At 33.8% G+C, this 27,663-nt stretch overlaps 1 protein-coding gene across 3 annotated transcripts in view; it reads right to left on the reverse strand.

The window, feature by feature from the left end:
• Positions 1–23: 23 nt before the first annotated feature.
• Positions 24–27,663, reverse strand: part of CCDC73 (coiled-coil domain containing 73) — a 58,685-nt gene continuing 31,045 nt past the window's right edge. For 2 of the 3 annotated variants that reach the window (XM_039355987.1, XM_039355986.1), the window contains 11 exons: positions 24,031–24,069; positions 19,780–19,915; positions 19,472–19,551; positions 15,342–15,467; positions 14,768–14,827; positions 13,764–13,868; positions 12,005–12,115; positions 8,485–8,659; positions 6,157–7,062; positions 4,657–4,790; positions 24–807 (listed from right to left, as the gene is read on the reverse strand). In XM_039355987.1, the coding sequence (XP_039211921.1) occupies positions 562–807; positions 4,657–4,790; positions 6,157–7,062; positions 8,485–8,659; positions 12,005–12,115; positions 13,764–13,868; positions 14,768–14,827; positions 15,342–15,467; positions 19,472–19,551; positions 19,780–19,915; positions 24,031–24,069 (2,118 nt within the window). In that variant the 3' untranslated portion in view covers positions 24–561. The remainder of the gene's footprint in view (positions 808–4,656; positions 4,791–6,156; positions 7,063–8,484; positions 8,660–12,004; positions 12,116–13,763; positions 13,869–14,767; positions 14,828–15,341; positions 15,468–19,471; positions 19,552–19,779; positions 19,916–24,030; positions 24,070–27,663) is intronic. The other variant, XM_039355988.1, reaches the window with a different exon arrangement.

A 27,663-nucleotide genomic window follows, 5' to 3' on the forward strand; every position in this document is an offset into this window, starting at 1 on the left:
TTACTGTGAGGTAAAATGGGAGACAAAAAAGTAGCAGGCTGACTTAATAAATAAATAAATCCACTGGTGCTGTTATCTAGTCTGGTAATGAAACATTCCAGAACTAAAAACTAAAAACAAGCTCAGAGAGCAAACCACTGCCAAAATCTAAAACCCGAGCTACAAGTATTTTCTAATATTTCAATAACTATTTTTTTTCTAAAATAATAATGTTCTGTGGTAGCTAGAGGTCATTTCTAAGTTTGGAAAACTCCAAAGATATACTGTATTAGGATTCTGAACTATGAAAATAGAGATTAGCTTGAGAACTAATTTACATTTAGTACCCTCATTTTGATTGCATTCATTTCCCCCTAATGATTAGCAGTGAAAAAAAAGTTTTAAAAGAAACCCATGTATACATATCTCCCAATAGTCAATCCCCACTTGGAGAATAGAGAAAAATTAAGGATTTTTGCAATTACCAGAGCAGTTCAACTTTTCTCATTTCACAAGAGGTTATTTTTAGCACTGAATGTAACAGAAGCATGAGAACAGCCAAAGACATGCATTTAGGAACAATTACATTTCCATTTTTCCTGATATCGCTGTTTTTTCCAAATATTCATACTTTCTCTTTCTGGACTGGCAGAGCTTTTCTAAATACAATAAGTTTTCAGTTTTACTGATTTGGGTGTCCATGAAGACATTTTGTGAATTCCCATCTTCAATGCTATGTAAGTTCCCTTTTACAGTAGCTGTATTGACTTCAGAGAGCAGAAGCTGTATTGACTTCATTTGCGGCTGTAACAGAATCTCTGTTGTGGCCTAAAATGTAAATATACAATATTAGAAATCGTTTTGTATGCCTGATTGCTCTACGATGTATCTAAAGGACAGCCATACATTTTTCTGTTAAGTATTTTTATATATTAGGAAAAAATAAGCTAGAATCTCTGATATTTATTTGGGTGTATTATACTGTAATATAACTGTATCTCAGGCATGTCCCTGATGCAGTTTATAAAAGGTAATTAAACTGACTCTTCTGAATTATTGTTGGACTAGATTTTCAAACACTACTCTATTTATAGTAATTTAAGATTATTGTGTCTTTCTTTATTCATATCAGAAACACCTTCAAATTATAAACATAACAGTCAAAACTGAGCAAATAAATGAATAAAATAGCACATACAGCACATGTAAAAATATGTAGGATTAAAACTAAATGATATTGACCCAGTATCAGCGACAGCATTTTCTCTCACCAGCATGAGGACTTTCTCTACCCATTAAGTTGTGTCAACATTGTGTCTGACATTGGACATTCTTACATAACTTTTCTTTGGGGTATAGAATATAAAATGGATAAGCTGAAAGATGATATAGATCATCTGGTGAAACCCTCCTTAATACTGGAAACCACTGAATCATCTCCAAAAGATAGCTACCCAAACCTTATTTAAAGCATGGAGAAACCCCCAATGTTCCTGGCAGATTGTTTTACTGCTTAACAGTTCTTGCCATTAAGAAAGTTCTACCAAATCTTGTAACTTCAGTATGAATATTTTCTTATTTCCCATAGAAAAAGTCATTGCTACCATCTGCAAAGGAAACCCTTTCAAATATCTATAGATCATGATCGTGTCTCCCTGTAGTCTTTTCTTTGGAAAGCTAAACACGCCCAGCTCTTTTAACGTACAGGACTTGGTTTCCAGACTCTACATCATCCTGGTAGCTTTCCTCAGAACTTCCTTCAGCTTCTTCATGCCCCTTTTTAAAATGCACTGCACAATGCTGGCCATGATGGTGCTATTACTTTTATGATCCTTATGCAGTATTTTTTCTAATGTAGGCCAAGATGGTACACGTTTTGTATAGATCTTCACTGCTTATTCCTGTTCAGCTGATGATCCACTAATCCTCCTTGATCCTTCTCATACATTACCACCATGCTAGGTCTTCCCAATCCTCAATTATGGAAGAAGCAACAGAAGCAGGAACATACAAAGTTGAATATTCTAGGAAACTCAGGAACCTAATCTTGGGTGTGGCTGCAATACACAAGCCTGTTGAACTCATTTTGAATTGTAATTTTGTGATGATGTTTTTGTTCCTCTAACTCGCCTTAAACAGTTGGTTAGAGTTTTGTGACTTTCTGCTACTATAATGGCAGGTGGGGGTGCCTTTGCATCCTACCGTAATGTAATAGCAATTGAAAGAGACTCAGGCTATTCAAAAATGTGAGGAGGGCTGCATGAAAATTGCAGTTATATAACTGCATCATAATAATAATAATGTTGGAGGAGACCTTGGAGGTCATCTAGTCCAAGCCCCTGCTCAGGCAGGAAACCCTATACCATTTCTGACAGATGGCTGTCCATTTTCTTCTTAAAGATTTCCAGTGTTGGAGCATTCACCGCTTCTGGAGGCTGATTGTTCCACTGGTTAATTGTTCCAACTATCAGGAAGTTTCTGCTTAGTTCTAGATTGCTTCTCTCCTTGATTAGTTTCCATCCATTGTTTCTTGTCCTGCCTTCAGGTGCTTTGGAAAATAGCTTGACTCCCTCTTCTTTGTGGCAGCCCCTGAGATATTGGAACACTGCTCTCATGTCCCCCCTCGTCCTTCTCTTTGTTAAACTAGACATACCCAATTCCAGCAACCGTTCCTTATATGTTTTAGCCTCCAGTCCCCTAATCATCTTTGTTGCTCTTCTCTGTACTCTTTCTAGAGTCTCAACATCTTTTTACATCGTGGTGACCAAAACTGGATGCAGTATTCCAAGTGTGGCCTTACCAAGGCATTGTAAAGTGGTATTAACACTTCGCGTGATCTTGATTCTATCCCTCTGTTAATGCAGCCTAGCACTGTTGGCCTTTTTGGCAGCTGCAGCACACTGCTGGCTCATATTTAAGTGATTGTCCACTATGTTTTTTTATATATAGTATTCTCCATTGAATACAAATGATATTGAATTCATTTCTATGTTACAGTTTTCTTGCTTTGATTTTCTTTGGAGTTCTGATACACAGTATTCAAAATGTACTTTTGGTTAACTGCAAGTATATAATTTTATATCTTTTTGATTTCCTGTTTTTGATTTATTTCAAGAAGGTGATTAATATAAATAACAGTATGCAAAATGTTTTCGAAGCTTGAGTTCAAACAAGTTCAAACTTTACCATAAGTTTTCTGATGCTGTTTCATGTATTCTGAAACTTGAACCAGGACCAGGAGAATAACATGCCTCTGAGAAGGTAGAGCAATCTGATTTTAGTTTAAAAATTATGAAATTTGAAATAGTTGGTTAAGGCATCAAAGTAGAAATCATAAAATTATGAGTTCTACTTCCATCTTTGCTATGAAAGTCAGCTGGATCACTTTGGGCCAGTCACATATAAATCCAACTCACCTCACAGGGTTGTTTGTGGGGGGGGGGAATAAGAGAAGGAAGGAGTATTGGATATGTTTGTTGCCTTGAGTTATTTGTAAAAATAAAGGGGGGGGGGTACAAACAAACAATATAAATAGGAATCCCTCTTTAGTTGCTGCTAACATACACAAATATACCCCAGTAAGTTTTTTTTTTAAATGCCAAATTCTCATGATTTTCCCTTAGTCTAAAACCCAGTCCATAAACCAGCTTAATGTTGTTAGGTACTCCAGTTTTGAGGCTGTGTTTTCCTTTTCTCCCAACAATTTTTGCTATGGATACAAATTGCAATTTTGATCATTTTATTGCAATCAGAGGTTAGGAAGTGCCTATATCCTTTAGCCATTGTAAGCGGCTGCAAGCTTGCTTTCTCTCCTCCGGTCATTCAACTTTGCCTTCTTGGTCATTCTGGACCCATACAGTGCCTGAGCTTTGCTTTCCACAGTGCTTCTTGGGTTAAGCATTGATTCCATGTAATCTGAAGCTTCATTCTCTTGAAAAAATTTAGACCTGTTTGTTGAATATGAGTTTAGTTTCTTTTGAAAGTGTTCTGGCTATCTAGAAGTTTGATTTGAACCAGGTTCTGTTAGTTGTTTGAACTTAATATTATTACCAGGAAGTATATTGCACATTTTTGGCAAACAACGTTTTTATGTGGCCATATTTTTTATTATATTATTTTATACAAGAATAGCATAGCTAATATCTGGGCAATAATCTTGGCACTATATTGATTTATGCCCCTTTCTTGTAAGATGGGTATAATTTTCCCCCTTCTGTTCCAACTCTAAAGAATGCTGTTGCTTAAACAGAAGCCTGCACAACATACTCAACATTACTTTTAGATTTAGCAATCAGACAATGAAAGTAGGGGAAAAAAGAAAATAAAGTCAAAGTGTTATAAGTTGTATTACATCTAATACAGACTTACAAATTGCTTGTATCTGTAATGATAATTAGAAAAATAAACAGAAATACTGTATTCATTTTTTTTTACTTGAAAATTTTTTATGTAGACCTTGTCTTCAAATAAGCTGTCATCAATTTGATTTATATGCTGTGACTTTTCCCCCACTGTTTTCTATCAACTTTAATTGTGAAAAATGTTGCCACATTTGCCCTCTTGATATTATTGTGGAGATCAAGTCAAGTCTTAAAGCATCAAGATGCATACAATTCTATACATAGCTCTGAAGTTAGCTCATCAAGGTCTGCTCTGCAATAATTTTAATTGACTTACGTGTTCTGTGGGAAAAAAAGGATCATAAAAACTGTTTGCTATTGCATTCCATTCTGCACTGGGATTTCTCTTGGGGATTGGATTAGTAGTTCCGGTATTCAAAGAATCAGCAGTTCTACTACTGCAAGTGGAAACTGATCAAGAAACAGGAAATAATAACAATTATGCTATTTTCATATAATTTTACTGTGCCAAAAATTAAAATTTACTGTATCTTTTTATTAAACTGAGAAAAATACCTTTTGGCATTATAAAATATAAAAAAAACTAGTATCAAAACTTAGTTGTATACATCTTTTGCTCTCCTTGCTTAAAGAACTTAGTATAAACTACATACGTTTTACTTGATTATCTTTAGCAAAAAAAAAAATCTATAATTTGTCAAGCAATAATATTCATGTTTGTTCTGTTCCTCCCACATTCCAAATGTTTCTGGAGAAGGTAGGGGGAAATCCATTTAATAAATATCCAAAGAAAAACTCCATTGGATATTATATAAAGACTTTATCAGTAAGTAAGTTTTTAAAGTAGCTTTAAAAAAAATTAGAATTCAGACATTAACAGGCAGGTAGATACCACATTCCGACATCATTGAACTATACATTACTTCATAATTTTCTCCAGAAAACTTCCATCCATTTCTCCAGTTCTCTCTACTTAACCAAGTATTATTTAGAATTAATAAAATAAGACATAGAAAGAAGAGGGTGACAGCAAAAAAGGTGAATAAACCAAGTAGTAGAAGCCACAGAAATGACTAGAAAGAATAGAATAATTCACAAGAAGAAAAAACAAATTAGGCCAGCGGTCCCCAACCTTTTGGGCGCCAGGGCCTGGTACCCTGGAGAGAGGTTTTTCTGTGGACTTGGAGTGGGCATGGTTTTGTATGCTGCCTGCATCCTGTGGATGGGGCTTTGCTTGTTTGCAGGGACTGGTTTCTGACATGCCGTGGACCGGTGCCAGTCCACAGACTGAGGGTTGGGGACCCAGAACTAGGCAACAAAATTTTCCAGCAAACTTCTGCTGGATGCCATGAAAATAATTGTACCTTACAAGATCATCAGAGCTCATTGTCTTCTCTGAAGCTAGAACATTACTCTCTTACTAATTCTACAACACAGTCAAGTTAATCCATTTAATGTCCTTCATAATGGTTCTGCTACCATAGAGTCACACTCATTGAGTAAAAGATCATCTCTCTCAGCCTACCAATACCTCATCCAATTTTTCCAGGAAATCCTTCGCATCACAAAAGCCTTACATTAGACCACTGTCAAAAGTTCATTATATAATCCCTTCCCCATTCTTCAGATAGATAGGTAGTGTGTTCAATCTTTATGCACTTTGTTTGTTCCACCTGCTTCCTTGTTTTACAGCAAACCCCTCCCTTCTCTCCAAATTCTGGCACACATTGTGGTTATGAATGGGTGTCAATGTATGATAGTTATTATTGTGGCTATATAATTTTAAATAACTAGTAGCATTTAAATATTTTCTTACCTGGTGTTTCTTGTCTTACATCACTAGGCATGTTTATGATCTTATCAATTTTTCTTGAGCTCTGAGCAGTTTTCATTTCTTGGGAGAGAGGCCTTTCCTTCAAGGAGACAGGCATTATTTGAATTTCCTCTTGACGTTTTCTTGATAAATCTAAGTATTCTGTTTTTTCTTCCACAACTGGAAGGTTAAAGGATAGCCTTCTATTTCTGTTTATTAAATTTTCTGTTGTCTTCATGAGCAAAGAACATGATTGTTTTGTGCTTTCTTCCACTGTTATTTTTTTCATCATTGTATTCAATGATTTTTCTCTTTCTTTTTCTTCATTAAGAAATTCAGTAAATTGCTCACTGTTGTCTTTGGAAGTATGGGTGTTTATCTGTTTATCTTTGGCAACTTCATTAATTTTCATGTCTCCGGTTTCAGATTCATGTATATCTTGAGTGTCCAGGAGCAAAATCTTTGTATTCACTTCTTTCAATTCGGAACTGTAGTTATCAAAGTGTTTGCTAGGCATTTCATGTACACCTGTAGCTGAATTTTCAGTACTTAACGCTCTTCCCAGAAGTAGATTATTAATGTTTTCATCAATATGAATATTTATGCCTATATTCTTATTGGCAGATATATTATGTTTTGGTGATGTTTTTTCTTCATTACTAATATCATTGTACTTATCCAAGTTACCTGTGTTGATCGCTGGTAACAATATAGAATCCATTTCAGATTTCATATGGTTATTTGCAGTTTTCTCACAAGCAATTTTAATTTGTTCTTTAGGCTCTTCACTAATTTCTTTATTTGCCAAGTAATCTTCCTTATGGATTGTATTGTTAATATTTTCAGGACTCTCAGAAATGCCTTCATTTGCAACACCAGCACCCAGATGATCAACAGAATGTCCCAATTCTATAGTGGGATTAAAACAATCTAATTTCAACACTTTAAGAAAGTCTTAGGTTCTTCTACTAGCAACAACATCATAGAATAAAAATTGTCCAAGAGAATTATTTCTGCCTTTGTTTGCCTTTTATCAAGTAGGAGTTGTTGTTTTTTCTCCTAGAACTGCCCTTTCTTTGCAATTAGCACTCCATGATTATAGGTCAGTTCTGGTGTAATTAAATTGAACATATAAAGGGCTTTGCTTAAAATGATTTCCCTTTGGCTTTTCTTTTAAATGATCACCCTCATTCATACAATTAGCAACTCATTTTATATCTGTTAAAATCTAGACTATATTATTAACAGTAAATTACTCAAAAATAAACTGCTTTTAAATATGTTTCACGTAACATGGACACATGAAAAATGCTTTTCTAAAAAATAGTAGCAACTCCTAGTAGTGGAAACTGCAAAAGAATATAAAATATTTTACAATTCATTAATGTATTTCTATTTCTATACATTTTGGTCATGTTTGGCTCCCGATGTACTAAAGGTTTTCTATCATCCAGAGGAAAACTCACCCTGGAAAGCCATAATGTTTAGAAGATAGAATATAAAAGCAGGAATAATGTCACTCTATCTCTGTATCCTTTGCTTTTTTCCAGAGGCAAGCAGTTTGAAACATGGATATTCTCAGGAGCTTGTTTTTTCATCAGAACGACAAAACCAGCATTGTACTGCAAGCTTCACCCATATTGTATGTGCATGTGAAATGACTCCAAGCTGAAATGTGTCTTTGCCCCCCCCTACAGAAACCCCCCTCTCTTTCAATTGTCATTTTGCAGGACCATGGAGGTATACTTCTGTGTCATGGTACCTGAGCCAATTTGTTGGTGATCACCTATAAAGCCCTATAAGGCTTGGGACTTTATTACTTCAATACATTCCAAGGATGGCCATCCTTGCAAAAGATAGTTGTCCCATAAGCTGACCAATGCTTTCTCTATGTTACAAATTAAGTAATTGAAAAATTACCTTTCAGCCATCACTCCACTTCTTCATTACTGTTTTTTTATCAGATAAAATGATATATGAGAAGATGGGAAAGTATTCTACTACCTTGACTACAGATAAGTGGAAGGCAGAGTCAAGGTGCTCTGGGCCAAGACAAGGCAAGTATTCTTATCAACAAAAATCTTCCTGTTTTATACCTAGCTTCAATACATTACTCACAGCTTTTCCACTTGTATGCCAGCTGAGCTGGAAGTTAATCAGATGCAGAAATACATAAACTTATGAGAACAAGTGACATTGTTCAGATGTGGAGGGCTGTTCAATGTTGGTGTTTCTGTTGGCATTGTAGAAAGGAGGAGTAACTTTCTTCACATCTTTTTACCATATTGACTGATTATCAACACTGTATGTTTTAATTATGAATATTTATACCTTCAAAATATTCTGAATCCTTTTTCCCTATGTTTATACCAATGTCTATCTCCAGATTATTGTTTCTTCCATTTTCTTTTTGTTCATGTTCATTCAAATATTTCATTGTAGTTTGTGTATACTTATCATCTTTTTGGGCTTTAAGGATTTGATTTTCATTAGATATGTTTTTTACCTGGAGCAAAAAAAAATAGTTTATTTTTGAAGATAAGAAATTGAGAGACATATGATTTCCTTTGTAATAATTTTTAGCATTGAATTTGCAAATGAAATAAAATAGTTCTAGAGTTCAAAAAAAAATTCTATTCCAAATGCCCCAAAGATGCTTTTTCTAAAAGGCAACTGGTCTTTCTTCTTTTTTGTTTGAAAACATTTCACTTCTTATCCAAGAAGTTTCTTCAGTTCTAACTGATTGGAGGGGAATAGAAGGATTTATGTTCTTTGCAGTTATCTAGTCATTACCATTCTGAGAGTCAGTTGTTAGCTCTCTGAGATCATTGAGGCCACTTGGGGGGTTTGTCTGTATTCTCAGAGTTACCTGAATCAGAGAGTATACAGGTATGGAACCTTCTTGGGATTGCTGAAAGGACTGCATTGTAAACAGGAGGTAGGTGTTGTCCTATCACTTCCTCTCTGTTGGGCTGTTCAATTTTAACATAGATGGCAACTTTGACACCTCTTTCAAACCAATAGTCCTCTCTGTCCAGATTGTGAATTTTGCTGTCTTCAAAAGAATGGCCCTTTTCTTTCAAATGCAGATGGACAACATGGCCTGGATGATTGAGAATCTCCACAGACATTCTATTCCAAGTAGAAATGATATTACTCCTTTACACCCAGGCATACATTCCAACATATATACTAATAAACATAATGGGAGGAAAACAAATAGCAAGCAGCCAGGTATGCATTTAGATATACATTACCTGACCCTGAATAAATAGCAGAAAGCCCACTAAAATGTTTTCCCTCAGTTTATTTGAAATCTTTTAAGTGTACTTTTCATGTTCAGTTAAAAATTAAATTAGGCATATTACAGATTTTTATTACATGGAAGATAGTGAACTGAAAATTCTAATCCCCTTAATTTGACATGAAGCAGGAGGAAAGTAATGGATTAATAATAATAATTGTGGGGAAAAGAGATGTTTTTTAGTCACTTTAAGGGAAGAAGCTGAATAAAATTAGCACTTTTTGTTCCTAAACATTGTAAAAATCATAGGAAGATCTTTTTAATTCTGTAAGATTTTAAGTTTTACACTGTTAATTTTTATTGATTTCATAACAAATATTATGAAAGACATAAGTGGTTATGAATTTACTAATAACAGTTAAAATACAGTTGGAAATCATAAAATATATGGAAATCAATGATGGAAATTTTTGGATCTTACAGAAATACAGAAAAATACAGGTAGTCCTTGACTTACAACAATTCATTTAGTAATCGATCAAAGTTACAACTGCACTGGAAAAAAGTGACTTATGACCATTTTTCAGACTTATGACCACTGTAGCATCCCCATGGTCACATGATTTACATATGGTTGCTTGACAACTGACTCACAATAATGACGGTTGCAGAGTTCCAGAGTCATGTGACCCCTTTTACAACCTTCTGATAAGCAAAGTCAATGGGGAAACCAGGTTCAGTTAACAATGGTGTTACTAATTTAACTGCAGCGATTCACTTAACAACTGTGGCAAGAAAAGTCATAAAACTCACTTAACAAATTTTTCACTTAACAACATAAATTTTGGGCTCAGTTGTGGTTGTAACTTGAGGACTACCTGTATAGTATCCTAAAGATAAAGGTTTCTCCTGTCCAGTTGTTTCCACCTCTGGGAAGCAGTGCTCGTCTCCATTTCTTGGCCAAGAGAGCCAGACTTATCTGAAGACTTTTCTGTGGTCATGTGGCCAGCATGACTATACACCGATGCACATAGAATGCTGTTACCTTCCCACCGAAGTGATACCTATTTATCTACTTGCATTTGCATGCTTTAGAACAGCTAGGTGGGCAGGAACTGGGGAGCTCACCTTGTTGGGAGCTCACCCTGTTGCACGGCACTCTGGTCTTGCACCTGGGCTGTTAGCTTTCCAGCTAACAAGCTCTGCATCTTAACCCGCTGATATGAAGAGAAACCAGATTTATTTTATTTTATAGTTGTCAGTATATTATTGCACCCATTACTCTCTGTTAGTTCTGATTGTAATTATTGTCTTTTATTTCCCATTTTATTACTTTATGTTGCTTAGTCATTGACTGAATAAATAAGTTTTAAAAAATTCTCAAAGTATTATTTGAAAGTTTTTAGTGTACCAACTGGATATACCAATTTACCATTATAATTTATTTTATCTATAATTCTCTGTCTCTGTTTCTTTCTTTCTTGATTAAGAAATCTTTTTTAGATTATTATCAAAAATTATATAAGAGTACTAATGTACAAGTTTTAGATATAAATAATTATTTAAGTGAAGCCAACTTCCCCAAATTAACAGAAGATCAGAAACAAGAAATTAATGGTTCAATTACTAGTGAGGAAATTGAGACAGTGATTAAGGAATTAAAATTAGGTAAAGTACCGGGTACAGATGGCTTGACATCTATTTATTATAAAACTTTGGTACAAGAGATGATTCAACCTTTATGTGAGCTTTTTAACAATATATTACAGGGTTTAGAGATCCCCCCGTCATGGGGCAGAGCTTTTATATCTTTAATTCCAAAAGAAGATCAAGATCTTACTTTACCAAAGAATTATAAACCTATATCTCTTTTAAATGTAGATTACAAGATTTTTGCAAAAATCTTAGCTAATCGGCTTATGAGGGTTTTGCATTAGCTTATACATAAGGATCAAACGGGTTTTATAACTGGAAGGTACATGAAGAATAATGTCAGACAAATTATTAACTTATTAGAATATTTAGATAAAAATAACCAAGTTTCTGCAGGATTGATATTTCTAGATGCTGAAAAAGCTTTTGACCAATTGAATTGGCAATTTATGTTAAGATTAATTGAGAATATGAATTTTGGAGAAAAAATTTTACAAGCTCTTGGTGCTATTTATCAAAAACAAACGGCACAACTTATAGTTTTTTTTATTTTATTCCTTTTCTTTTTAAACATTTTTCTTTTTTAATATTTATGCTTTTTTATACATATATTATTGTTAATCATTTTATAAGTTGTTTATGTAATGTATTTAGACTTATCTATGGTTTATACTTTTTTAATTTTTTTTAAGATTTTAAGAAATTCTAATTAAGCCTATATTCAGCTCTGAGAAGGTTGGGGGATGCAGTGGGAGGGTTGGGGTGGGTTGGGTAGGGTTATTTTTTTTCTTTTTGTAAAAATTTTAAAAAAATTTCAATTAAAAAAAAAGGCAAATATTTTTTGTCCTATTCTTATTTTTGTCATCTTCTCCTAGGCTTCTGATTTTATTTGGAACATTTTGCTTAGTACTTGGTAACTCTGTTAATACAGTAGTATTTGATTAATAAACCAACCTCATTTTTCAAAGTTGCTTGTACTTTCTTATATTCATTCAGAAGACTAGCTAACTTTTGTTCATTTTCTTTTGCATTCTCCCTTTGCATCTCATTATCTCTTTCAAGGATCTGCAATAAAATTAATTATCCAAAAAGTAATCAATACCACTTTAATGAATTTTGATGTGTTTTATGTTGCTTAGACCTTTTCTTATAACATGCAAAAGTACCATACAGATCAGTGATAATGTGCTTTCACAACAATAATTTTCATAAATTAATAGGAAAAAGCATATAGTTTAGCTAACCCAAAATAGGTTATAAAAAATAGCTATAAAGGGGTATAATAATATTTGTCATTATTCAGTTTCACTGCATAAGTTTTAATGCACTGAGAAATATAAAATACAGACCTAAGAAATATGAAATGTAGCACATTCCCAACCATGGTTTATGAATATAAACACCATAATAAAATCAGAATATACTTTTATTAATAGTTTATTAAACAAATCAAATCTGAATTTGTTTTATTAATGTTGTATATTACTCAGATTTAAAATCTAATTATTTTAAGGATTATAAAAAACAACACAACAGCTATTTTACTGAGTTATTTTTGTTTTGTTTATTCTCATTTGATTTTCCATTTACAGTAAATTAGTCCAATGAAGTAGGAAAAATATCTAAAAGTAATAATATTTATTTCTTTGTTCAATTACTTAACATAATATAGCAACAAAAATGTATTCTGAAGTAGAAGAATTTTCAATTGATGCTTTTTAAAACTCCTTACTTTGCATGATCATTGAACGTGGGGATCAGTAGGGGAGGACTATGTGAATAGGGTTTTTTTTTTTGCAATTCACTACTTATATCCCATTAGAAATATATAATATTATTAATTTTATCTATCAAACATCTTGAAGAAACATATCAGAATATTTATACATGTGAACAGTAAATGTCTACTATATATTGTGAGAGTTTTATTGGAGGGATGAAAAAATATCACATAAACTACATAAGCATTGACAAGAACTAAATAAATGTTCCATGTAAAACATATTTCTAAGCTTGAATTTCAGGAAGGGTTATTTCAACGAATGCTTCCCGAATGTGGCATAAAGTCAAAATATAATCTACATTACAGGTAGTCCTTGACTTACGACCACAATTGAATCCCAAATTTATGTTGCTAAATGAAACATTTTAAAGTGAATTTTGCCCCGTTTTATGACCTTTCCCTGCCACAGTTGTTCAGTGAATCACTGCAGTTGTGAAGTTAGCAACACGGTTGTTGAGTGAATGTGGCTTCCCCATTGACTTTGCTTGTCAGAAGGTTGCAAAAGGTGATCACATGACTCTGAGATACTGCATCAGTTGCATCAGTTGCATCTGAATTTTGATCACACGTCCATGGGGATGCTGCAACCGTCGTAGGTGGGAAAAATGATCATAAATTATTTTTTTCAATGGCATTGTAACTTTGAACAGTCACTTGTAAGCTGAGGGCTACCTGTACTAGAGGAAATGTATTTGGGGAAATCTTAGAACAACTTTGGAGGATACATGGTAGACTTCAGACAGAGAGAAAATTGACTTCCTCCTATTTCTGTTGACAGAAGCCATTCCATCAAGGGATGAATTCATTGTATACTATCTGATGTAACTTTTGCAAAGCATCCTATAATCCTCATTTTAGGATACTTCATTTTAATTATTTAGAATGAATTGGGGGTCATTGGTATACATTCATATAGAGTCAACATTTTACCTGATACTCTTCTCTTAGTTTATTCAACTCCACCTCAATTCTGTTATTTCTTTCAGTCTGTCTGCAGAGGAGTTGCTGCATATGTTGTAGAGAAGCCATAATCTCCTTGTTTAATAAAAAGAAAAGGTGTAATATTTCAGATTATAGGATTACTCTGTAAAATTCCCTATGATGGAATCATTAAATGCATTTGTGAGGATATGTGCATATGCATGTTTGTGTGTGTGTGTGTGTGTGTGTGTGTTGACATCTTAAATTTTAATATATATTTTTAAGACATGCATGCATTCTATTTGTGCCAATTGTTAAATAGAAGTTTATAATATCATAAGAGATTATGAACATGTTTATGAACATGTTTCATAAGAACATGTTGCTTACCTGTAACTGGTTCTTTAAATGGCTAGCTGTACATTCACCTGTATTGATATTGTGCCTGCATAAAGCTATTGTCTGGAACCCTGCATGGCTTTCACTATCCTCATTTTTCTAAAATTCTAAAATTAGTGTGCAATTAATACAGAAAGAGTGGACTATATGGATATATACTAATGACCCACAATCATAGATAGGCATTCTTCTTCATCATGGTCTATGTGTATTACACATATATATAATTAGCAAATTTATTTAAAAGATTAAAGAAGTGCTTTTATTATGTCAATACACAGAAAAAAAATCATTCAAAAGATGCACTGTCTGGGCTTGAATACTTATGATATAATACCTGAGAAAATGTGTGACCAAAACTGTGTGGATGCAGAAAAACAGTGTGTGACCCAATTAAGGAATAGCATACAACAGTGATTTAATTCATGTGTACCCCAAAATATCGTACATACACATTTATCTATATTTAGATAAACACACATGCACACTAGTCTTTAGCCCCTTCCTGTTCTGCTGTAAAGAGAGGAAATAATTCAATCCCTGTGACAATTAATTCCCCAATATGGGCCCCACAATTGGGAAAGCAGAATTTGATAACTTATGTGAAACATAACCTGTTTCTCTTCTTTAAGTCTTGCAATTTCTTCAGTAATTTTTCCATTTAAATCTACTTCCTATAAATAAAATAAGCACATTGAAATCAATTCCACTGGTCCCTCTAGTTGATTTTGTTACACCATAAGCATAGCTCCTCATATTGAAAAGAGGAGTCAAAATTAGAAAACAATATAAGGGGGACTTAATGCCATTATTTTACCATAATGTTTACTACTCAATAATATGCTTATTTTAATATGCAAGAAATGTAACATGAACTTAAAATGTTACACTGTGTAGGAGGTACAGTGGTGGGATTCAGCCAGTTCGCACTACTTCAGCAGAACCAGTAGCTAATTTTTTGTTGCCCAGGCCCAGAATGGGCTTCCAGAAGTGGCATCCACACAGAGAACCGGTTGTTCACATATTTGAATCCCACCACTGAGGAGGTACTAAGCAAAATTATTTAACATTCAGTGAGCAAGTCATAAATACATTAATTACAGCTGCCTAAAATATAACATTTAAAGTCACCTTTTTAAAATAAGCATAACCTCTTTTTCTAAATTAATAAGAAATATTGGAAAATACCAATGAATTTTTTTGCTGTAATATTTTTAGATCCAGTTCCTTTGCCTTCAGACTGAGATCCTCTTCCACTTTGTATTGATAGGTAACCTTGGATTTTATCACATCTGATGTAATTTTCTTTAGTTCCTTAATAAATAAATATTAATTAAAAATTCATGTATTCAAACTGGATGAAAAGTTAGACTTAAATTAATGCTCTTCTAAAATGACCAGCAGCAAGTTGGACCAACCCTATTACAACAGCAGTGGATGCAATATTGGAAAACTTGAAAGATCAGGTTAGGGACAGATCATCATGGAGAAAATCTATTGTAGTGATCTACTGCATGGGATCATGAAAATTTGATAACTACTTGATCAGTCAAACAGAAAGCCCAAGCACATTATTGGCATTAATAGAAGTTTGGAGAACTAGTTTGATCTACAGGTTAAGATACTGAACTAGGAATGAGGAGCTGCGCTTTAATCCGGCTTTAGGCACAGAAGCCAACTAGCTAACTTTGGGCCAGTCACTCTCTAAGAAGGCAAGGGTAAACCACTTCCAAAACTGTTGCCAAGAAAACAGAACAGACTTGTAACTGAGAGCCAGTTTTGATACAGTGGTTAAAGGCATGAAACCAGAAGCTGGGAAATCTCTTTTGACAGGAAGCAGCTAGGTGACTTTAAATAACTTTCAGTCATTCTCTCTCAACAGTGGCCCACTATTTTTGAAAAACCTTGCCAAGAAAACTGAAGGGACTTGTCCAGAAATCAAAACTAACTCAAAGCCAATAATAAAAATAAATTGGGAAGGACTAGATAGGTGGATAAAAATGCCAAATCCAATCTAAGTATCTGGCTGATTTTGCAATAAACTATCGTCATCATTATCATCATCATCACCATCACCATCATCATCATCGAAACAATGACATCATTTCAGGAGTGATATTTATGATTAAATATATTCCTTCTACATTCACCCATATGCTGTCTACATTGTTCTTTTTCTGTTTGAACACTACTAGAAATACTGCTGGAAAATGCTACAACAGTTTCCTCTATACTGTACAGTATTGCCATATTACTAAAAGATCTGCCAGAACTTCCTGAAGCAAATCAAAGAAGAAAAATGATCAACAGTCTAATGATTTAGCTCACGCTGAGATTTCTAACAATGAAAAATCAGATATAATTTATATTATTAATCCATATAAATAATTGTTGCCCTCATAAGGATTAAAGGTGCAATGCCTAGTCCAATTTACCTGAAATACTTCAAAAGTTTTTATTTTCAAAATGTAAAAATGCATTAAAATATGGTATTCTTTGCCTTCCTTTTACCTTATTCCTTTCCTTTTCTACTTAGGTTATTCACAGCAGCCAATGCAGCAAATAAACAGTACATGCTTTGAGCTTATTAAATTACAAAGTATAGATCTCAGAGTCATAAATATTCCATCTTTCCATACCTCTTCTCTTTTCTTTTTGTATGGGGTAGCCTGTTTAATATCTCTCTCTCCTTGCGTGTTCTGACGTTTGCTTAGACAAATAGCAAAGGTTATGAATGCTATTTGTAGATAATATCAGGAATTCTTCATAATGGCATAGCACTGAACCAAGTATTCAAATGGTGGTGGTTTTATCTAGGAGGAACTAAGTTTGGACTGTTTAACTTTTCTTCATAAAAGTGGAATTCCCCTTATCACAGTCCAACAGTTTAACTGTTCTGGACAAAATCATAAAACAGTGGAAAAATAGAAATAAATATTCCAGTTGCTGAACTTTATGGATATCCGGTTATATAAATACAGCTACTTTTTAAGGAAAGTCTATTTCAGTCATAGTCCGACAGAAGGTGATGTTACAAAGGGAAACTATTTCTAACCCATGGTTTTCTTCAAATGCTGATGCTAAAGTACACACAATGGAGCCAGATTTTTTTTTTTTAAAAAAAAAAATGCTATTGCACTTGCCTAACAAGCATTGCCAAAATGCTGGACTTGCTGACATGACATTTCCTTTTTCTGTTTAGAAGACATGTATAAAGTTTTGTGGTGGCTTATCCTCCTTTGCTCTAACGGAGAGTGCTTTACATGGCCTCTTTTACTCCGAGAAGGTGATAGGCCTCTCTCCATTAACTAACAAGCAGGAAGAGAGAGTGAAGAAATTCTTTGCCAAAAAAACTGCAGGGACTTGAACGGAAGGTACAGGTATAGGTATATGCGAGGGTAAAGGTTCATTCTCCGAGCTTGTGGGTTGGTTTCCAAACTTTTTGTTACCAGGCTAGATAACATCTTCAGCAGAGTTTACGGCAGTGGTTCTCAACCTGTGGGTCGGGACTCCATTTGGGGTCGAACGACCATTTCACGGGGGTTGCCAAACAACGCAGTCCGCCATTTTTCCCCCTTTTCCTTAGCTGTGCTACTCCCTTTTATTTCTATTGGCTTTTGAAAGCCAATAGAATAGACTCTCTTGAATAGAGTCTAATTCTATTGGCTTTCAAAAGCCAATAGGAATTGTCCAGGCTGTCTCTGCCCTGATGAGCCCGCCAAAAGTCCTATTCTGCAAACAGTGCTGCAAGTTGTCTGCAGCGAAGGCGAGCTGTCTGGAAACTTCCACCCCTTCCTGCTGAGCAACTACTAAAAATGTACGTAAAAGAGGGCCAGGAGTGGGAGGTGGGAGGCCGGCAGGTGCAGGGAGGGTTGCTGGTGCGCATGGGGCCCAACGGGTGCCTTACCTCCCTTGAGCTGGGCCAGCTGGTGGCCCAGCCGGTGGTCGGCCTGCGCCATCTCTGCCGCTTGCCAGCTACACTTCGGCCGGCACATGGGGCGGCACCACGCATGCATGGCGCTCCTGGGCAGGAAAAGTCCTCGACTTACAACCGGTTGGGTAGTCCTCGACTTATGATCAGTTGGGTAGTCCTCGACTTACGACCGGTTGGGGGTCGCGGCATTAAAAAGGTTTAGAACCACTGGTTTAGGGAATTTCAGTGTCAGTTTTCTGTTTATAAGGGCTTCAGGTATGGGTGTCTCAAGTGAGCCCACAAGACCCTCACTCGACACACGCACACCTGAAGCCTTTTTAAACAGAAAAATACTGATACTGACATCCCCTAAACTCCGCTGAAGATGTTGCCTAGCCTGATAACAAAATGTCCAGAAACCAACCCACAAATTTAGAGAAAGAACCTTCACCCTCATCCTATACCCGAGCTACAGATATTTGCATATGTACATGTATGTGTGTGTGTGTGTGTGTATGTATAGCACTGTAGAAAAAGTACTGTATATGTATAGCACTGTACAAATATCTTATTTATAAGCAGCTGAGATATATAACTGGTTCTATGTTTTTCTGTAACGGAGGCCATGTACAGCAGCATTGATAGTGGGAGGTCACATCCACCAACTTTTGACTTTTCTGTTGTGGTTCACTGGCTGCACTACAAAAAGCAATGGCAAGAGCCAAGACAAACATTAAATCTGACTACATCTAGGTTGCATTTGATTGTAATGAAGATTGTGTAGAATTAATATGTTCCCTACCAATATATTTCACCATTCCCCTCTTTAAAAAATTTAATTGATAAATTTAAGTGTTTCATCCAAGGTTTTCTGTAGCTGCATGAAGTTCTGAGCCCATAAATTATATATACCACTGTTACAAAATGAAAAAGTTATTTTTTATAAATTTAAATGTTACCAAGACTCATCATGATCTACAACATAATAAAATATATTCCATTATACAGCAAATATTGAAAGTACAATAATTAGCAGTAACAATAATTATAAAAACACAATGTCTCATCAAATCCTATACTCCAGTAAGAGCATTCAGGTGATAGAATACAGTATTCTACTCTAAGCCTTAAGACCAAAAAACAAAAAAAAGTGAGGGTAGCTATTTTATCCTAGGCACAAAACAAAAGATTATTTATAGCATCAGATACAGAAAAACAGTAGGCACTGTCTTCTTAGGGATTACTGTTTATAACAATTGAATTGGCAGACAAATCTTGATAACCTGCAATAAATTATTGGAGCTGATTATTTTAACAGGGTTCCCAATTGTTCTGATTATACGTCAACCTATGTTTGGATACTTTAAACTCACCTGGGGTAAAACAAAATGCACTTCATACCTACCTTTTTTAGGTTATTTATCTCAGACTCTTGTGTTGTATTAATTGCTGACAAATTCTTATTGAATTGAATTGCTTCCACAACTTACATAAGGGGTGGGGTAGGAAATAAAAAAGTAACATTAAAATATCATCTTCATTTTGTTACTTCACATATTCTACAAAGTGAGCTCATTCTAGAAAATGTATTTGTGAACTTTTTTTCTGACAAGAAAGTTAAAATTGCTTTTGAAAAGTTAGAAGCAGTCTCCTTTATTATCATTACTAAGTTGTGTTTTATTAAATTGTGTCCAGAATGTATTACATATTTACCATTTTTCTCTAATTTCCCATGAGCACCTTTTATTATTTCAAATTGATTCATTATAACTGCATGGCATTTTTCAAATTCATTCAGTCTTTTCTGATAATCTTCCTTTGATGAATTGTACAATTGCATCTTGTGCTCCTGCAAAAACAAGGAAAATTCTTTGAACTATTGTATAATGCAATGTCCATAAAACAATAATTCTAAATCCAGTTACTCTAATGTTAGCCTCATTTCAAAGTAGGCTTTCTTTCAAATAAACAAGCGTTTATCTGTAATAATCCAGAGACATTGGGAGTCAGGCTGTATTAATAATAATAAAATAATAATAAATAATGACCAAATTAGTAGACCAGCGAAACACTGAGACATAGTGTACCTAGATTTCAATAAGGTATTCGACAAAGTAGACCACAATCTATTGCTTGGTAAGCTAGAAAAAGGTGGAATAGACAACATCATCACCAAATGGATTTGTAGCTGGCTGACAAACCGTACTTAACGAGTAGACCTCAATGGTACTACATCCACTTGAAGAGGAGTAAGCAGTGGGGTACCACAAGGTTCCGTCTTAGGCCCAGTACTCTTCAATATCTTCATCAATGACTTAGATGAGGGAATTGAAGGGGAACTCATCAAACTTTCAGATGACACTAAACTGGCAGGAATAGCCAACACCCCAGAAGACAAGCTCAGAATTCAAAAAGATCTTGACAAACTTGAACAAACCAGACATACTAATCAATCAGGGCAATAAGCAGATTCAAATATAAATTTGATGCCATACAAATAGATTTTCTAAATCATTCCAGTGTACTATACTAACAATATTTTTAGATGCTTTAGGCAGCCATCAGAAGTAAAAGCAGTAACAGTATGCTGTTTTCTTTAACATTTAAAATTACCTTCAGAGTTCTATTAAAGCACCCATAAATCTAAGACATGCTGTCATTCAATTTTTCTGATGTCATTTGCATTTTTATTTGATTTTTTTTTAATGTTAGTTAAGAATAGTGATCTGTACCTATAACATAGATATATCTTATATTCTGGCATTATGCCTTGCAAGTCAAATCTTACCAGTAAATTTAGTCTCTTCAATTTTTATATTTAAGACTTTCCATACAAATAATTTATGGTCTGTCAACAAATTGCACTTAGAGGACTGACTGGATTACGCTTCTCCCTCTTTTCATTCCCATTATGTACATAATCAGATTTTGATGTTGTAATATTTATTTATAATGTATATTATTATGTTACTTAAAGCAGGTGCTGGAAATAAAACAAACCTATATCCTGCATCACTGTGTTTACTCAATTAAAGAATTCCTGTCCATATTTCTGATTCCATGTTCCCTACATAGTTACATTGATTCTCAAACTTTCCACACCTGTAAACTTATTAATCGCTTCACTCAACTGATGTAGAGATGGATAGCAAGAGAACTCTGCACTTTCTTTTTCTAAAGATTCCCTTTGTATATATCTCTATGTGACATGCCTTCTATTGGCTTGACTGATATTCTAAACACTTTCATCAGTTCTTTCCTTTCTCAATTCAGTTCTCATTCTCTTCTAATTCCAACCTGAGCATTCCAGGATTTTACCTGACTTCCTTTCTCTTTCTATAATGGAGGAAAAGCATACTATACAGCAGGGGTCCCCAACCCGCAGTCCATGGACCGGTACTGGGCCGCAGCATGCCAGCAACCGGTCCGCACAAACAAGCAAAGCCCCATCTGTGGGATGCAGGCAGCACACAAAACCACACACTCTCTAGTCTGCGGAAAAACCTTTCTCCATGGAATCGGTCCCTGATTGGGGACCTCTGGTTGGGGACCTCTGCTATACAGGCTCTTTGTTGTTGATAGCCTTAGGTAACTTAGGTAACCTAGGCCTTTCTCTCACCGTATTATTTTTTAAATACATTATTTCTGCTCTACAAAGCTAACTACTTTCCAACACTCTGTATTCTGTATTCCAATCACCAGCTAGTAGTACTAAAGGTACATTTAACATATTATTTCATAAAATTCTTCATTGTCTGATATTAGAATCCTACATTCTTGACTTATCATCATGAAAGGATTTGCTGATTACACATAGAGTAGATTATATATTTTGCTTCTTAAGAATAATTCACATGTTATTTCTGAAATTAGGTTGTATTAGTATAGTAATAAAGATATGGTCAAAACAACCTTTAAAACATTTCCTTGCATATATTGTTCTATTATTTCCCTGGTTCTCAGCTACTCCTGCTTATCTTTTGTTCTTGTGCTTAAAATAGCAGTTCCTGCCCTAGGCACAACAAAATGAGGAATAGGCATGGCTGGAATGTTGCATCCACTTGCATGTACTCTGCAAGTGAAAAAATAATACAACTTAAATTTGTATAATTGTATTTATTAGTTGTATTTAGCTCACTTTGGATTTTTAAATGCATTACCCTGTGAAACAAACTTGATGCTTATTAAATATGAAAGCTGTAGCATTAAATTTATATTTATTTTCTCTTTTACATATAAATTTACATTTAATTAAATTTACATGTAAGTTTTAATTTACTAGGCCACTCCTGCAGCAAGATCAATTGCAATCTGTTTTACTAAGATGTTCTCTGCTTGTTTTTACTTCTGACTGAAATTGGATGAAATGTTTATGGTAGCCCTTTATGAGATATTTCCTGCTATAGTTGAGAAGAATAAATTCAGATTTTTTTCATGGACATTAATAATTTATTGGAATTTCAACAAAAGTGATCTAATTTCTCTATACTTTAATAGGCAATTGTAATGAAAAAAATTATATATAATATAGTTATAAAAACTGGGAGGGAAAGCCAGAAATATAACATTTAATATAAAATTTCTCGTGTTTACAGCAAGTCTTCACACGTGAAATGTGTTTTTTGCTCTTCATACCAGGAAAGCAAAAAACAGACTTGATCAGTAAGGGAGTTGTTAGCATACTCCAAAGGCCATCTTTATGCTTTACTATACATCTGATTGTATAGAATGATGTCCTGCCAACAGGTTTGTTTTCCACAGATATTCAAATAGCATAGTGAAAATTCTCTTCATCATTAAAGTATGATTTCAAACCATCACTAGCCAGAGCACTTGTATGATTCTAAATGTATTTTGTAAATATCAGATTTTATCCTCTTTACTCATATATTATTACATCTTTATTCACATATTAAGGAATTATCAAATAACTTCCAAATCCACTTTATATCTGATACATTAAAAGTGAAGATAAAATAAAGTGTTATTTGTAAAATTAAGAATTAAAATGTATAACAGCCACATCTTTGTGTGTATATGTGTGGATAATAGAACATAACTTAAATAAAGAATCTAACTTAAAAGTGAATTAGGACAAACACATTTTACATTGCCTTTGATCTTTAACTTGTAGCCTTATCTCTCAGGTCAAAGGACATATTAGTCAATTTCACCATATTTTGTGTAAAATCACTGTAGCGTTGAAGATGACTTTCTGTACAAATGTCATGGTACTTAAGGCTAAACTGGACTCTAGTTTTGAGCTTCTTAATTAAAATAACAGTTTATAATGGTCTGACAATATTATCTTTGTTCTTTCCAGTTGAGCAGCAGCAGAATTTTCACAGCTTTTAGTCAATCAAGCTTAGCAGTGTTTCAAAAACTCTCTTTAAATTCAAACATGATTCAGAGTGGATTGGCACTCCAAGACTCTTATTTTCCTGCATAATAGTGGAAGAAGAGAAAGCACTATAGTATTTTATATTCCCTTTTTTTAAAATCAAAATGTAAATAAAATGCAAGTCTCGTATGCATATTTTAATCATAAATACTATCTTACAAATAGAAAATAAGATTCATGAAGACCTGAGCCACTTTAATTCATGTAGCTTTTGCTAATAAAAATAAATTATTTTACAAAGAAAGATGGCAAAGGAGAATGCACAAATGAGAATTTCACAAGAACAAAAAACCAAATAATTTTAGAAATATTAGCATTCAATAAAAAGCTACTTGAGTTGTCTACCAACCAATGTCAGTGATGTATCTATAATCTAAATGTTGCCAGAGTTCTTAATTAGAATTATTTCACATAAAATGCAAAATGTTTGCATACTGTTCAGTTTTCATGACCAGAGGAAGAGTTATGCTGGCAAAATAATGCCTATGATCTCACATGAATAGAATTTCTATTTATTGAACAAGAGATTAGTGTTCTGTTTTTTTCCTTAGAGCAATACTTACCATTTCATTAACCTTCTTTTGCAACATGTATTTTGAAATCTGTTATAATAAAAACAGTTTTATCAATATTTTAGTATAATTAATTATGTTAATGCATTTAATATCAGTTAACAATTATTTGTCATATTATTTTCAGGAAATGATTACAAATTTAATATTTTAAAGGCTTTTTTAGGCTATTATGTATAACCGAGTCTTCTCTTTTGTGATTAAAAAAATAAATAATCAATAACAAAACAAGTCCATCATAAATGCAGAACACATGACAGAATTTTCAGAAGTTTAAAAAGGCAGCATAGCGAGATGGGCAGCAAACAAATATAATAAATAAATAATTTTTCTCACTTTCATATTTTATGCATATTGATGAACTAAAAATAATAATTTATGCAATGTTTTTAAAAATATCAAACATGAAAATTGCATTCAAGAATCTTATGGTTTTCCATGCATTAACTTTCTTGATAGGAAAAAACATCTGCTTGGACATTTTCAGTTGTATAACACTGAAATACTAGATTTATGGCACTGCAGATACTGCTGCACTCAAATTTCTGTCAGTCCCAGCCAGCATGGCAACAACACAGATCATATTATTTGTTCTCTAACTATATCTGGTTATTCAGAAAAGTTTTTACCAACCCCAAGCCTTCTGAGCAAATTCAGCAGCCATAAGGTAAGACAACAATATCTGGCTACACAACAATGAATAATGATTAAGAATGAGTAGACAATTTTTGATTTGTAGAATTTTCAAAACAAGTCTCTCCAGGACCAGAATTACAACTAGTTCTTGTTAACTTAAAGTATCTATAAACAATCTAAAACAAGACGAAAGCAGGAGTATGCCAATTACAAACTTGGAATCATAGGAAAATAAATGGATAGGGTAGGGTAGGGTAGGGTAGGGTAGGGTAGGATAGGATAAGATAGGATAGGATAGGATAGGATAGGATAGGATAGGATAGGATAGGATAGGATAGAAGATGGACATATGGATGACCAACTTTTTCCATTTTTGCATTAAAAAAGGGCACACCGTTAGTGCTATCAATCCTATATTGTGATTTGCAGCTGCTATATAAGCAGAAATTTTACAAACCAATACCTCCACAAACAATATGTTCAAAGAAAGCTAAAGCTAAACCCGTTCACTTGAATAAATGTCAGTTTGTCAATAAAATAATAATTAATCTATATTTCAAATATTTTTTATTCTTAAATTGAAAAATAAGATTTCTCTAGATCATATGCTTAGAAATGAAGAACAAATAGTGTAAGAAGGGAACAGCATGCACTGGAGGAGCAGCTCCTTCCCTTGCTAGTAGGTGGGATTTAGTTAATACTAATATCTATGTTGTAACAGGGGAAAATAATGTGAAAGTTCTCAATGGCTTTTGTAAAATCATCTGCTTATAGTTGCTGCTATCAGATGTGCGTAAGAATGTGTTTCTATTCTGAATAAAAGAAACCTGATAACTTTCCTGACCAGCTAAGAAAAGTGATTCTGTATGTTTTCTGATATCCAGATACTGTTCAATATAATAGAATATGTGAACTACTTTAGTGCAGCTGAGCTGGCTGAAATAACATTAGAAGTTTTCACTCCAAAGCCTTTGTTATAATCAGTTTAAATAAGATTCCATCACTGGATGATTTTTTAAAAGTTTATCTTAGTTAAGAAAAGCAAGGGAGCATTTATTACTTTAAAACTATGTAACATGCTCACCCAACCATGAAGTACACTATATATCACTTCTGCTGTGTCATGAATTGAGCAGGGCATAACAAATCCTTTCAGCCTTTTGCACAGAAGGTCAACAATGCGAAGGAATTTGCTTTTACAATAATCTCAGCATTAACTGGATTATTAAATAAACAAAGAATGACATCAAAATAACCTAGCTATTTATAAAGTTAATGGAAAAACAGTAATCAGTACAGAATTAATGACAGATAACATTTTCCCATTGTGGCATAAATAAATATTGCTTAAAAAGGATACGTTTTTAGTGAAATGTCCTATTTTCATGTCAGGGGGTGGCTTTGGGTATAAATATTTAATAGTTAAAAATTACTCTGGTTCCATATAGTTCCAAAAGATGTTTCAGAATTCCTTTTTACTGTTCTGCTTGACATATTTTGTTTTTCTTAAACTTAAAACAGAAGAACCGCATCCAGGTAATAATTTCTATAAAGTAGGCACTTTAATCTAAATTTAATTATTCTAGCATGAACGTTTTGGGAGTAAAGAAAAGTCTCTCTGTGAAGTTTTATTTTTGTTGGCAAGAAGAAAATTATTTACTTCAGGATTAAGTTCCAGATACAGCTGAAATTATACTGCAATTCACAAATTGTAATAATCCTTCTATGTCTACTTCAAAAATAAAAACAGCAAGATGTTCACATAAGTCCATAAGAGATGACATCTAAAATTCTGTATGCAGAATTGCCATTCTCATTTTACCAAGAAGACTGAAAATCCACAAAAAAGTAAGTCTTTTTTTTTGGTTGTTGTTGTTGCTGTTTTTAGGAATCCACAATCTTCATGTTTTCAGAATCATTTCTTATTGGTCCAAACATTATTTGAATGAATAAGGAAATAGTACTTAAAATGGAAATGTTGCAGATCTTGTCCACCATAGTATTGTTTCTTAAAGGTTGCTAAAATTATATCTGTTCTACCTCACTGTCTTATTGAGAAACAGCCCTTCATTTTTGTAAATCTATCTCTAAGCTAGGAGTTCTCAAAATTTGAAGACTGAAGTCTCTCTAAGTTTTTCCTGGATTTGTGAGCTCCATCTCATGAATAAAACACATGATTTCATGGGAATTAGGGTAGGGCATGAAATAAATATAATATTTCCTAAAGCTTTCATCATATTTTGATTTAATTTTACTTTTATCAGTCACAATAAATTAGCCATCAGCTTTTTCTCTTACTAGTTTGATTAGCTTTTTAAAATGATCACAATAATCTGTATTCTAAGCAATTTAGGTAGAGTGAATTGAAGATTCTCTTTCTCTTTATAGTTTCTCCTAAAAGAAACTCCATGTTTTAATCTCACCAAATCCGTAAATCTCAGAAGAATATGATCTGGGACTATGAGAAAAAACTATGCTTGATTTTATCTGGCTTGAAAAATTTTTTACAACATTTGTCACATCAATCAGGTTTATGATTCAGTTGAAAGGAGTCCAAACATGATCAGACTTATATGATTGCTTCTGATCACAACCTATAGAAATATTTCTAAACTGAAGGCATTGCCTTTGTCCATTCAGAATCAGTTAATATGTTTTGGTATTTAGAGATTCTTGGAGATGTTCTGCTCTCAGAGCTTCAGACTGGGAAACTTTCACCACAGGAAACACCTTGCTTCCATGAAGACCATTAGAAATCTCAAGTTGTACTTCTGGCATTCCCAAATACAAATCAAGTGCTTTAATTTACACTATATATATTTTGTCTTCAATTTTCTGTTGTACAGATTTGTATTCTTTCTCAAATGTAAAAAATAGTGAAAAGACAAAAGATAGAAAGATCTTATTGATGCACTGAAATTAACTGAGGCTTCTTTAGCTACTTGGTTCTCATAGTCTAGGCAGAACTACTTGATCATACATATATCC

This window comes from Crotalus tigris, unplaced genomic scaffold (assembly GCF_016545835.1).
Source record: "Crotalus tigris isolate CLP2741 ecotype Arizona unplaced genomic scaffold, ASM1654583v1 scf7180000018777.2418813, whole genome shotgun sequence".
In the NCBI taxonomy this organism is placed as follows: Eukaryota; Metazoa; Chordata; class Lepidosauria; order Squamata; family Viperidae; genus Crotalus; species Crotalus tigris.